Genomic DNA, 13,994 nt, shown 5'->3' on the forward strand with positions numbered 1-13,994 from the left:
AGTTCAAATGCAGCGGAAGCTGGAGCAGTAAGCAGCCCGGAGAGTGAGCCAGGTCCCAAAGCCCGCCGAAAGGAAGCGGAAGGATCAGGGGGGTCAGCGTCAGAGGAGAGTAGAAGGGAGGAGTCCCAGGGGGGCAGAAGGACCCAGAGACGTAGGGAGAGGCGAAGGAGGTGGAGCAAGGCTAGGGTATTAAGCTGGTGTGCAAGAGGCGGGGACTCAGATGGGTCTTCGCCGACCTAGGGCAGAAGGTGTAGAGCTGCACGCTGCAGTTCGGAAATGAAACCTGTAACTCAATAAAGACTCTTTTAAAGTGGACGCTGTGTGGCGTGGTCCTATGTGAGCTGGGACCTGGTAGCAGCTCTGACAATTATATTAAACAGAAGTGTCAGGTGGTGATGTGGTTGCTCACGAGTAACCAGGCAGGACTCCGACCTGTCTTTTGCAAGTTTTTATTTGTGCAACTATTTACAGTGCAGAACCCCAAAGTTCATGTTTGTCTTAGTCTATTGCAGATTCCGGGAGTGGCCCCTTCTGGTTTCTCCCCCAGCATAAATACTTAGACACCCCAAATCTCTGCCTCCCCTCCTTACACTTCACCCCTCTGCTCAAACTGGGCGATGGAAAGGGCGTGCCTGTTTCCTGGCTGGCCAGGCTAGGTGAGGCGCTTGGGCTCTCAGTAGCATCTTCGAGCGCTCCCCTCGCTCGCCTTCCCCCTTCCCCCTCTGCTGCACTGGAGGTGTGGCTTTCCCCACCGTTGGACAAGGAGGCTCTCTGTATCCGCCTGCCTCCCCCCCCTGTCCCAATGGCACTTCCCTGACAATGAGTGACAAATGAATGAAAAATAGGAATATCTAAGTTTTTTATGGGCATGCAGGAAACTCAGAATTACATCAAAAACATTCTGTCAACAAATATCAGGTGGTTTGATATTTCCTAACATATAATGCTATTACAACACAGCCATGCTCAGAATATAAAAAAAGGTTTGCAAAATTTGCTGTCAACAAAAATAAAGCAAAATGGTTCACCTGCTGAAATAAAAAAATCCCTGTGGCATAAAAATAGAGAGAACATACAGTTTTTTAATGAAACTCTGTCACTCCAAACATTTATATGATTTGGAAAAGGTTTCAAATTAAGTCAAGTCCAGAGCCGTCACCGCTTGCTGCAGTTTCCTTCAATTCTGGATGTAGATGGGGGAGGGGACACTTCTAGGGGACATGGATCTGTGGGAGGGAAACTGGTTAACAGAACTGAGAGCTATAATGGAACAGGGCTGGTTAAATGTCATTAACAAAAAAAATATGGGTGAAGGACATCATTTTCCCTCGAGTATCTTCAGATCAGACCTATGCTAATAAAAGTAATTGAAAGCTATGGCCTTATCATCATGTTTTGATACTTATTCTGATATTTTCCTTCCAACCAGTTTCCAAAAGGCACCCTTCACATCCTTGTTTCTCAGGCTGTAGATCAAAGGGTTGAGCATAGGTGTCAAAGCTCCATACATTAGAGATATGAGCTTGTCCTTTTCAGAAACCAATTTCTCTTGTGGCATCAAGTACATGATCATGATTGTGCCATAGAAGACACTGACGACAACAAGGTGAGAGCTGCAGGTGGAAAAGGCTTTCTTGCGACCCTGTGCTGAACGGATGCGCAGTACAGCCAGGCCTATGCGCCCATATGTCACAACTATGAAACCAAAGGGTGGTATTAGGAGAAAAAGGCTGGAAATTTGCATAAATAACTCACTGATATGTGTATCTGAGCAAGCCAATTTGAGGAATGACTGTAACTCACATGCAAAGTGGTTGATGATGTGTCGGCCACAGAAGTCCCTAGGTTGCAACAGGGCTGTGACTACGGTGCAGAGGAAGCAAAGTGTTACAGAGACAGCCACCAGGGCTATGCAAACTCTCCAGCTCATGATCTGCATGTAGTATAAGGGTTGGCATATAGCCACCAAGCGGTCATATGCCATGATGGCCAGGATGATGCATTCTGTTGCGACAACTAACAAACCAATGTACATCTGCAGCAGGCATCCGGAGAACGAAATTGTGGGCATGTAAATGAAGCAGTTGACCAAGATATTTGGAAGTGCATTGTTAGTAAGGATAAGGTCAAGTGATGAGAGGACACAAAGAAAGAAATACATGGGAGTATGAAGGTCATGATCCTTTATACTCAGCAGGATAATAAGTCCATTCCCAAGCACACTAATGAGGTAGGCAATCAAGAGGAACCAAAAGAATACAGCCTGAGCTCTGGGGTATTTAGATAATCCAATCAAGATGAACTCAGTCACCACAGTCTCATTTTCAGCAGCCATAACATTTTCCTGCAGGATGAAAAGAATGAAGTATTTAGAAATATGTCACAGTGGGAGGTATGCAATTTTGGTCATCCCTAAAAAATTGCTCCATCCAAGACAGAAGACCTAGCCAAGACAAATGTATGGACCATGGGTGCCTATTTTGCTTTGCTTTGCTTTGAGTTTTGAAGATATCTGCTGTGTGTTGTTCAAAACCCACATTAATGCACACCTAAGAAATCAAAAGCCTCAGCGCCTAGGGCTTGCCGATCAAAAGGTCGGCGGTTCGAATCCCTGCGGCGGGGTGCGCTCCCGCTGCTCGGTCCCAGCGCCTGCCCACCTAGCAGTTCGAAAGCACCCCCGGGCGCAGGTAGATAAATAGGTACCGCTTACCAGCGGGAAGGTAAACGGCATTCCGTGTGCTGCGCTGGCTCGCCAGATGCAGCTTTGTCACGCTGGCCACGTGACCCGGAAGTGTCTCCAGACAGCGCTGGCCCCCGGCCAATAGATGTGAGATGGGCGCACAAACCCCAGAGTCTGTCAAGACTGGCCCGTTCGGGCAGGGGTACCTTTACCTTTAAGAAATCAAAAAGGTTATCTGGAACACCCAGATAGCCATTCCTTCTTCAGTAGATACCCTGACCAAAAAAAAAAAAAAGAATTCTTGTGGAAGTCATAAACTCATCGACAAATATCTGAGAATGTGTCAAATATCTGAGAATGACAAAAAACCCAAACAAACCACCCACTGTGGAAATGCTTTGCCTCCACTGTCAGTCAGAAGTTGTAAACTTATAGTCTTACGTATAAGTGGCTCATTTCCCAAAATAAAATTTTAATACAAATTTCTCCCAACCTTTCAGTTCTCTTTAGTCAGGTAATCAAGAAAATAAAGAAAGAAGAATTGAGATAGGATTGCCATCTCAATTGTAGGTAGTCGCACAAACCAGCTTGACTTGCTGGGGCTGATGGGAATTGTAGTTTAGCGGCATCTGGAGGGCCAAGTGTTCCCTGCCCCTGCTATAGAGCTACTGAATCTGAACTACAGATGTAGCATTTACATGCAGATAATAAGCTCACTGTCAGGGGTTCAGGAGCAGAGACGCAGGAAAGGGAGGAAACAGAGAGCGAGGGGGAGGAATACGAAGGAAGGATGAGTGATGATGACGACCCGAGATCCCCGAGTCTATCCAGTGAGTCAGAGGATTCACAGAAAGGGGCGCCAGTGGTCAGAGCAAGGGGGGAAAGCAGGGGGACACCCCAGGAAGAAGGGACCAGAGAGGAATCAGAGAGCAGCAGCTGGAAGTCGGGACCAACGTGCCCAGCTGGGAGCAGCGGGGAGAAAGGGGACCAGGTATCGGGTTCCGGAGGCTTTCAGCAGGAGGGAGGGCATGAGTCAGGAGTGGTCACGCCCTCATCAGGGAGCGAGGAAACGGTCAAGAGGAAGGTAGAGAGTTGGGCGCGCACGCCAAGTTCAAATGCAGTGGAAGCTGGTGCAGTAAGCAGCCCGGAGAGGGAGCCAGGTCCCAAAGCCCGCCGCAAGGAGGCAGAAGGGTCCGGGGGGTCAGCGTCAGAAGAGTCTAGGAAGGAGGGGACCTCGGGGGGCAGAGGGACCCAGCGGAGGAAGGAAAGGCGCAAGAGGTGGAGCAAGGCTAGGTTATTAAGTTGGTGTGCAAGAGGCGGGGAGTCAGACGGAGCTTCGTCGGTCTAGCGTAGAAGACGTAGAGCTGCACGCTGCAGTTCAGAAATGAAACCTGTAACTCAATAAAGACTCTTATAAAGTGAACGCTGGCTAGCGTGGTCCTGTGTGAGCTGGGATCTGGTAGCAGCTCTGACACTCACTTACTCCCAAAGCCCTGAATAGCTATGCCTCTGATTCTTCATCAGGCCAAGTGTTGGAAACAGTTTGAATACTACTGAGAAGTCAAAGCATGGTCATCCCCTTTTTGCTAAAATGCTTACCTGCTGGTACTTCTCCTAATGTTGATCTGAGAGGTTTATAACAATATGCTCTCCACAATACATCACAGACCCAGAACACAAAGAAGTTGTAGCGGGAAAGTTGGTGTTAAGAGAGTGATGTTTGTTTTTAAGGTCAGTGAAATGAATTGAAATCTAGTTCACTTCCATGTAAACGGAAGAGTCCTGCTTAGTCCTTGAGATAAAGAAGGTAAGTATTTTGCTCTCATTTTCTTTCCCTTTTTCGTAAGCTGCATTTGTATTATAGGTCCTTCTGGAGTAAGTAACGTAAGCCCAGAGGTGAATCCCACAAGTAATGGTATGTAATTGAACCCAGGGGGAACATACTTCACATGAACATTTTGGACTTTATTATTTCATAATCTAAATAAGACTATATTGTGAACAGTGTAGTGATACGGAAGGGGGGGCATGCCTTCCTTCACCTTTCCGCCGGTCACCAGAGCGTCCGAGGCGATGACCTCAAGGGCACCCAGCCCTACGTGGACCCCCCAGCCCCCACACCGTTACACAAGCACCACACTCTACCCCAAGCCCCATGAATAAAATGCCTTTTTACTTTTCCTATGCCAATCCGCTATTACGGGCGAAATAAGCCCAAATTCTTATGCCTCTTTCATGCTCTATCTTTATTATGGGTTGACCGTGCAAAGCTGTAATTCCCTATTCCTTTCAATGGCTGCGTTCTATCCAATCAGAACCATGCATTCGCCTTGCAGAGCTACCTCAGCGAGCTCCTGCACGCCTCATTTAACCTCTTGACAAGCTGCTGACGGCTCCCCGCTGGGAGAACAATGGAACCGAAACTCGTGGACTCATAAAAGTGTCAAAACCTGCTATAATGTAACCATTTTATTTCCGACTTCAATTACCAATATAAAATGGACTAAAAAGGACTAAAAATCTTTAGAAATTTGTATAAAATCGAGATGGCAGAAATGACAGGCAGAATCCGAGACCAGGGAGAGGAGATGGTGGAGGAAGATTGGAAGAAATTTAAAACTTATTTGCAGAAATATTGTAAAATTTATGAATGTTAAGGACATTGAAATGAATTGCAGGGGCTCTAGCAACAAAGTAAAATGTAAGATTGGATTAACAACAGATAAATTAATACTGTCAGGGGTTCAGGAGCAGAGACGCAGAGAAGGGAGGAGACAGAGAGCGAGGGGGAGGAATACGAAGGAAGGATGAGTGGGGATGACGACCCGAGATCACCGAGCCTGTCCAGTGAGTCCGAGGATTCCCAGAAGGGAGCGCCAGCGGTCAGAGCAAGGGGGGAAAACAGGGGGGCACCCCAGGAAGAAGGGGCCAGAGAGGGATCAGAGAGCAGCAGCTGGAGATCGGGACCCACGTGCCCAGCTGGGAGCAGCGGGGAGAAAGGGGACCAGACATCGGGTTCCGGAGGCTTTCAGCAGGAGGGAGGGCATGAGTCAGGAGTAGTCACGCCCACCTCAGGGAGCGACGAAACGGTCAAGAGGAAGGTAGAGAGTTGGGCGTGCGCGCCAAGTTCAAATGCAGCGGAAGCTGGCGCAGTGAGCAGCCCGGAGAGTGAGCCAGGTCCCAAAGCCCGCCGCAAGGAGGCGGAAGGGTCAGGGGGGTCCGCGTCAGAAGAGAGTAGGAAGGAAGAGACCCCGGGGGGCAGAAGGACCCAGAGACGGAGACTCAGACGGGTCTTCGCCGGTCTGACATAGAAGACGTAGGGCTGCACATTGCAGTTCGGAAATGGAACCTGTAACCCAATAAAGACTCTTTTAACGTGAACGCTGGCTAACGTGGTCCTATGTGAGCTGGGACTGGGTAGCAGCCCTGACAGTAAGACCCGTCTCACATAGCTTCGGACACCTGAAACCTCGCAGCGGAGGCAGAAGCAGCGAGAGGAGGAAATTGGTATTTGGGAGCAAGCTCACAAAGGTTGGCAGAGATGACGGAAGCGGAGAAAATTTCAGCGCTGCAACAGGCAGTGACCCAGTTGAACGCAGAGGTACTGGCATCCAAGAAAAGGGAGCAGGATGCTGCGGCCGCCTACAGAGATCTCCACGCCAGGTTTGAAGCGTTGGTTAAGCAAGGGCAACCGGGACCCAGACCGGAGGGGGTTGGGTTGGCACGGAGAGCAGGAGGGCTTGTGGCTCACTTCGATGGGAATTTACAACAGTACCCCAATTTTCGAGCAGACGTTATGTGCGCACTGCAACTGCTGGCAAAAGACTTTAGAGATGAGGAAGAGAAAGTGGGGTTTATACTATCCCATTTGCATGGGGATGCTAAAGCGTGGCTGCGCAATTTGTGGAGGGATAAAGATCCGGCGCTTCAGAGTGCAGATGCCTTTATCAAAGCGATGGATGCGTGCTTTTTATCTACCATTGACGTGGATCTTGCTCGACGGGAGATACATGGACTGAGACAAGGGAGGGCGAGCGTACGGCAGTATCACGCCCGCTTTTTTGCGCTAGTCAGTGCCTTGGAATGGGACCGAGATTCACCTCCAGTCAGAGACCTGTTCTGGGAGGGTCTGAGCAGTGCTGTTAAAGACGAAATTGCGAGGGGGGAGAGGCCCCGGAGCACGCAGGAGGTGGTCCAAAGGGCGCTGACTGTGGGGGTGAGACTGGAAGAACGCCCTTGGTGCAGAGACGAAGGACGCGGAGGGCGCGAAGCAGCGAGAAGTTTCTCTTTCGTTCCCAGGGAAGCAGCGCGTGCGCAATCCACACCTCCGCCAGGAGGGGGGGTGGAACCTATGGAGGTGGGAGGCGCCAGGGCTCAGTCAGCTACCAGAGCCCCAGCACCGGGAGCAGTCAAGACTAAGCCTCCTAGAGGGAACCGGAAGTGTTACATCTGCGACAGCCCTCAACACATGGCGAGAGAGTGTCCCCAGAGGAACTCCAAGCACACTGCAGCCTCCGCAACGGTGAAAGCAGCTACGCAGCACAGCTGTCAGAGCTGCCACCCAGTCCCAGCTCACATAGGACCAAGTCCGCCAGCGTTCACTTTATAAGAGTCTTTATTAAGTTACAGGTTTCATTTCCGAACTGCAGCGTGCAGCTCTACACCTTCTGCCCTAGGTCGGCGAAGACCCGTCTGAGTCCCCGCCTCTTGCACACCAGCTTAATACCCTAGCCTTGCTCCACCTCCTTCGCCTCTCCCTACGTCTCTGGGTCCTTCTGCCCCCCTGGGCCTCCTCCCTTCTACTCTCCTCTGACGCTGACCCCCCTGATCCTTCTGCCTCCTTGCGGCGGGCTTTAGGACCTGGCTCACTCTCCGGGCTGCTTACTGCTCCAGCTTCCGCTGCATTTGAACTTGGCGCGCGCGCCCAACTCTCTACTTTCCTCTTAACCGTTGCCTCGCTCTCTGAGGAGGGCGTGACCACCCCTGACTCGTGCCCTCCCTCCTGCTGACAGCCTCCGGAACCCGATGCCTGGCTACCTTCCTCCCTGCTGCTCTCAGTCTTGAGCGTGGGTCCCGACTTCCAGCTGCTGCCGCCCTCAGTTATGAGCGTGGGTCCCGACTTCCAGCTGCTGCTCTCTGAATCTCCTCTGTTCCCTTCCTCCTGGGGTGTCCCCCCGGATCCCCCCCTTGCTCTGCTCACTGGGGCTCCCTTTTGGGAGTCCTCTGACTCACTGCTTAGGCTTGGAGATCTCGGGTCGTCATCATCACTCATTTTCCCTTCGGATTCCTCCCCCTCGCTCTCTGCTTCCTCCCTTCTCTGCGTCTCTGCTCCTGAACCCCTGACATCCATCCCCCCCTCGAAGCCCCCCCTTCCCCCCTCCCCGCTTTCAGGTGTGGGTGCTGGGTGCTCCATCATCACGGGAGGGAATGTCGGATACAGTTCGCTCCCCGTGGTTGGCCGCCAACTGAAGACCTCCGAGTCTTCCTCCTCGCGGTCGCCGACGTTGACCTGTTCCGCTTCCATCTCTGTACCGCCGTGCTCGAACCCAAGGTCCTCCCCGAACACGTCCATGTCAGTCTCTGCGTCGGTCGCTCGACCTGGCATCTCCAGCCACTTCCGGCGCCATTGCTCCTCCGGTCGATCGTCCCACCAATACGAGGTGTCTGACGCCGAACCCGCCGGCGATCCTTCTGGGGAACGGGTGCTCAGTGCGGGTTCCCCGTCCGAGTCGAATCCATGGAACGTGCTGGAAGAAAGTGTGGGCGTGAACAGCCAGTCGTCGAAGAAGCTCGCTGGCATGGGTCTGTGTGGGAAAAGGGCATGAAACTCGTCCTTGAGCAGGGGTTCCTCCAAAGCGTAGTCTGGCACCCAGCTATTGGCGCTGGCCCGGGTGCCCTCTCTGGCTAGGAGGTATTCGACTCCCTCTTCTCCCCATCTGGAGTCCAAAATCTCCGTGACCTCGTTGATGGGGTCTTGCTGCGTCACCCCTCGCGTCTCCGTCCGCTCCCGGAACGGACTCGGTGCCGTCCCTGGCTCCTGGAATCTGTGAGGTGCCTTGTAGGGAGTGAGCACCGACCTGTGGAACACCGGATGCATTCTGGAACCCTCCGGCAGCGCCAGTCGGAAGGCTACCGGGTTGATCTGTGCTTCGACTTGGTACGGACCAATTTGCTTGTGCCCCAACTTCTTCTTGGCTAGTGACCTGGTCGGCACTGCGTGGGCTGCCAACCAGACCCAGTCTCCCACTTGGATTTCTTCGCCAACCCGCCTGTGCTTGTCAGCTTGCACCTTGTAGGCGTGCTTAGCTAGCTCCAGCTGCCGTCTGAGTTGATCGTGTACCGCCTGCAACTCTGACGCGAACGCGTCCGCCGTCTGTGGTTCTCCGTCCCCCACTCTCTCCCGTCCCGGGAAGGTTCTGGGATTCCTCCCATTGTTGGCGAAGAACGGCGTCACCCCAGTGGACACGTGCTTCGTGTTGTTGTAAGCGAACTCGGCGAGCGGCAGGTAATCCACCCAGGTCGCAGGTTGTTGATTGGCATAGCATCTCAGGTACTGCTGCATGATGGCATTGACCCTCTCTGCTTGCCCGTTGGTCTGCGGGTGTCTTGCTGATGCCAGATCGACCTTGACATTTAGAAAACTCATCAGCTTCTGCCAGAAATTCGAGACGAACTGGCGCCCGCGGTCGGACAGGATAGACCGTGGCAGACCATGCACTTTGAACACGTGATCTATGAACAGTTTGGCGGTTTGTTCCGCCGTGGCCACCTTCGCACACGGAATGAAATGTGCCATCTTGGTGAACAAGTCCACCACCACTAGTACAGCTGTCTTGCCTCTCGAGCTGGGTAGATCCGTAACAAAGTCCAGGGCCACTCTCTCCCACGGTTCAAACGGCGTTTGCAGCGGTTCCAGCAGTCCCGCCGGTGGTTTGTGCACCGGTTTGGCCCTCTGGCAGGTGTCGCACCTCGCAACGTAGTCCGCGACTTCCCCTCTCAGTCTGGGCCACCAAAAGTCTCTTGCGACTAATTCCACCGTTTTTTCCGTGCCAAAGTGCCCGGCCGTGGGTGCGTCGTGCAGCTGCTGCAGTACCCTGGCGCGAAGTTCGTCTCCCGGCACGTAGATGGCCCCTTTACGTAAGAGCAAGCCGTCTCGTATCTGGAACTCGTCGCCCTTCGCCGTGCCCTTGTGCACCTCTGCCATCTTCGCCCGCGCGAAGGAGTCGTCCTGCAACGCCCGCCGCACCGCATCCAGGTCTACTGTGGCTGAAGCGCACGCCCACGCAGTTGGCGCGAAGATGTGCATGGCTGCCGCTGGCGTCGCCTCTTCGAGGTATTGCGGTTTGCGGGACAGTGCATCCGCCATGACGTTGGTGTCGCCTGGGACGTACTCTATTCGGAAATTGAAGTCAGCAAAGAACTCCGCCCAACGTATCTGCCTCTGGTTCAGGAACTGAGCCGTGCGCCAGTGCTCCAGATTCTTGTGATCCGTGCAGACCTGCACCGTGTGCTTGGCGCCGATCAGGAAGTGCCTCCACGCCTTGAAAGCTGCATGAATGGCCAGCAACTCCCTGTCCCAGATGGTGTAGTTCTGCTCCGACTTGCTGAGCTTTCTGGAGTAGAACGCTCCCGGCCTCCAGACCCCCTGTGGGTCCCTTTGCAGCAGGACAGCTCCCACCGCTCTATCGGACGCGTCTGTCTCTACCCGCATCGGTTTGCTGGGGTCGATATGCAGCAGTTGCTCTTCCGACGCGAAGAGACGCTTGAGTGCCTGAAAGGACTGCTCCGCCTGCTCCGTCCAGATGAATTTCTTTTTCTTGGAGCTCAGCGTGTCCGTAATGGCCGCCGTCTGCATCGCGAACCCCTTGATAAACTTGCGATAGAAGTTGGCGAAGCCGACAAACCGCTGGACCTCCTTCCGATTGCGCGGGCTCTTCCAATCCAACACCGCACGAACCTTGGCGCTGTCCATGGCTAGCCCCTTGTCCGACAACTTGTAACCCAAGAAATCCACCTCCGTCGTGTCGAACTGGCACTTCTCCAGTTTGGCGTACAGTCTATGCTGCTGCAGCCTCTTCAGCACCTCCCGAACATCTTGGTCATGGGCTTGCTGCGAGTCGGAGAATATCAGGATGTCATCCAGAAAGCAGACGCACTTCTTGTAAAGGAGTCCCGCCAACACATGATGCATGAAAGCTTGGAAACAGTGAGAACCGTTTTGCAATCCAAACGGCATCACTCTGTATTCGTAGGTGCCCAGAGGCGTGAACATGGCTGTCTTCCACTCATCGCCCTCCCTCATGCGGATGAGATTGTACGCACCTCGCAGGTCCAACTTGGTGAACACGCGTCCCTTGCGCACCGTCGCTAGCAGGTCGTCAATCCTGGGCATGGGGAAATCAGAAGGCTTGGTCATCTTGTTTAAGAGGCGAAAATCCACCACCAGTCTTTTCTGGGGCGTGTCCTTCTTCTTCACGAAGAAAACAGGACTGCCCCCTACTGCCCTGGACTCCCGGATGAAACCACGCTGCAAATTGTGATCTATGAACTGTTTGAGTTCCTGTAATTCGTCCTCAGACATGGAATACAGCTTCCCTTTCGGCAGCGTCGCCCCTGGTAGGAGGTCGATCTTGCAGTCATATTGCCTGTGCGGTGGTAGCTTGTCAGCCTCTTTCTCGCAGAAGACCTCCAGAAAGTCTGCGTATTTGTGGGGGACTGCTTGCAACGTTCCCAACTGCAGTTGTGATTCCTCCTCCTCTCCCTCCTGTCTGGGCAGGATGCAGTGTTCTGCGCAATAAGAGGAGCCGAAGATCAGCTGTCTCTGGTACCAAGCCAGTGTCGGACTGTGCCTGTCCAGCCAACTCATGCCCAACACAATGGGCGTGTCCGACAGTTGGGTGACATTAAAACTGATGACTTCCCTGTGGTTGCCAAGGCGCATCACCATCGGTGGCGTTTGCTTCACCACCTGCCCCCCTAGCAACTCTCTGCCATCCACTGTGACGACTTGCAGGGGCAGAGTGGCAGGCAGTAGCTGTATAGCGTGCTGCTCCACAAAATCCTGCGCTATAAAGTCTGCGTTGCTTCCAGAATCCACAGAAAGCGGCACTTCGATAGTGACGCCATCGGGTAGCTGGAGAGATGCTGTGAGCTGCACTACTGGTTTGGGTGGGAGGGGGTCCGTGGGTTGCAAGATCGCTGGGGACTGCTTCACTGATGCGTCTGGCTGGGCCCCAGTGCCTCTGTCTCCAGCCAGACATCGTCGTTTCCCTGCTGTGGTTCTCCTTGCTGTGTTGCTGCAGTCACCATTGCTGAGGCTGCAGTGTGCTTGTGGAGCCTCCGGGGACACTCTTTCGCCAAATGGCCTGGATCCTCGCAGATGTAACACTTCCTGTTCCCTCTAGGAGGCTTCGCTTTCACTGCTGTCGGTGCTTGGGCTCTGGCTGCTGACTGAGCCCTTGCACCTCCAACCTCCATCGGTTCCCCTCCCCCTCCTGGCGGAGGTGTGGATTGCGCACGCGCTGCTTCTCTTGGAACGAAAGAGAAACTTCTCGCTGCTTCGCGCCCTCCACGTCCTTCATCTCTGCACCAGGGACGTTCTTCCAGCCTCACCCCCACAGTCAGCGCCCTTTGGACCACCTCCTGCGTGCTTCGGGGCCTCTCCCCCCTTGCAATTTCATCCTTGACCGCTGAGCTTAGACCCTCCCAGAACAGGTCTCTGACAGGGGGCGAATCCCGGTCCCACTCTAAGGCACTGACCAGCGCAAAAAAGCGGGCGTGGTACTGCCGGACGCTTGCCCTCCCTTGTTTCAGTCCATGAATCTCCCGTCGGGCAAGATCCACATCAATAGTAGACAAAAAACACGCATCCATCGCTTTGATAAAGGCATCTGCATTCTGAAGCGCCGGATCTTTATCCCTCCACAAATTGCGTAGCCACGCTTTAGCATCCCCATGCAAATGGGATAGTATGAACCCCACTTTCTCTTCCTCATCTCTAAAGTCTTTTGCCAGCAGTTGCAGTGCGCACATTACGTCTGCTCGAAAATTGGGGTACTGTTGTAAATTCCCATCGAAGTGAGCCACAAGCCCTCCTGCTCTCCGTGCCAACCCAACCCCCTCCGGTCTGGGTCCTGGCTGCCCGTGTTTAACCCATGCTTCAAACCTGGCGTGGAGATCTCTGTAGGCGGCTGCCGCATCCTCCTCCCTCTTCTTGGATGCCAGTACCTCCGCGTTCAATTGGGTAACTGCCTGTTGCAGCGCTGCAACTTTCTCTGCTTCCGTCATCTCTGCTAACCGTCGTGAGCTTGCTCCCAAACACCGATCCCCTCCTCCAGCTGCCTCTCTCTCCGCTGCGAGATATCAGGTGTCCGAAGCTTTTAAGAGACGGGTCTTACTGTCAGAGCTGCCACCCAGTCCCAGCTCACATAGGACCAAGTCCGCCAGCGTTCACTTTATAAGAGTCTTTATTAAGTTACAGGTTTCATTTCCGAACTGCAGCGTGCAGCTCTACACCTTCTGCCCTAGGTCGGCGAAGACCCGTCTGAGTCCCCGCCTCTTGCACACCAGCTTAATACCCTAGCCTTGCTCCACCTCCTTCGCCTCTCCCTACGTCTCTGGGTCCTTCTGCCCCCCTGGGCCTCCTCCCTTCTACTCTCCTCTGACGCTGACCCCCCTGATCCTTCTGCCTCCTTGCGGCGGGCTTTAGGACCTGGCTCACTCTCCGGGCTGCTTACTGCTCCAGCTTCCGCTGCATTTGAACTTGGCGCGCGCGCCCAACTCTCTACTTTCCTCTTAACCGTTGCCTCGCTCTCTGAGGAGGGCGTGACCACCCCTGACTCGTGCCCTCCCTCCTGCTGACAGCCTCCGGAACCCGATGCCTGGCTACCTTCCTCCCTGCTGCTCTCAGTCTTGAGCGTGGGTCCCGACTTCCAGCTGCTGCCGCCCTCAGTTATGAGCGTGGGTCCCGACTTCCAGCTGCTGCTCTCTGAATCTCCTCTGTTCCCTTCCTCCTGGGGTGTCCCCCCGGATCCCCCCCTTGCTCTGCTCACTGGGGCTCCCTTTTGGGAGTCCTCTGACTCACTGCTTAGGCTTGGAGATCTCGGGTCGTCATCATCACTCATTTTCCCTTCGGATTCCTCCCCCTCGCTCTCTGCTTCCTCCCTTCTCTGCGTCTCTGCTCCTGAACCCCTGACAACAGCGAACCCCAGCAGGGAAACGACGATGTCTGGCTGGAGACAGAGGCACTGGGGCCCAGCCAGACGAATCAGTGAAGCAGTCCCCAGAGATTTTGCAACCCACAGACCCCCTCCCA

At 53.8% G+C, this 13,994-nt stretch overlaps 1 protein-coding gene across 1 annotated transcript; it reads right to left on the reverse strand.

Moving 5' to 3' along the window:
• Positions 1 to 1,160: 1,160 nt before the first annotated feature.
• Positions 1,161 to 4,483, reverse strand: LOC309542583 (olfactory receptor 13H1-like). The gene is made up of 2 exons (XM_082241440.1): positions 4,280 to 4,483; positions 1,161 to 2,344 (listed from the first exon to the last, which is right to left on the reverse strand). The coding sequence occupies exon 2, from the start codon at positions 2,333 to 2,335 to the stop codon at positions 1,403 to 1,405; it is 933 nt and encodes a 310-aa protein (XP_082097566.1). The 5' UTR covers positions 2,336 to 2,344; positions 4,280 to 4,483; the 3' UTR covers positions 1,161 to 1,402.
• Between the last annotated feature and the right edge of the window lie 9,511 nt (positions 4,484 to 13,994).

This window comes from Podarcis vaucheri, assembly GCF_965113315.1.
Source record: "Podarcis vaucheri genome assembly, chromosome: 10".
Classification (NCBI taxonomy): Eukaryota; Metazoa; Chordata; class Lepidosauria; order Squamata; family Lacertidae; genus Podarcis; species Podarcis vaucheri.

Excerpts from the sequence above, each read along its gene's own strand:
- LOC309542583 (XM_082241440.1), bottom strand. The coding sequence starts at position 2,335 with ATGGCTGCTGAAAATGAGACTGTGGTGACTGAGTTCATCTTGATTGGA.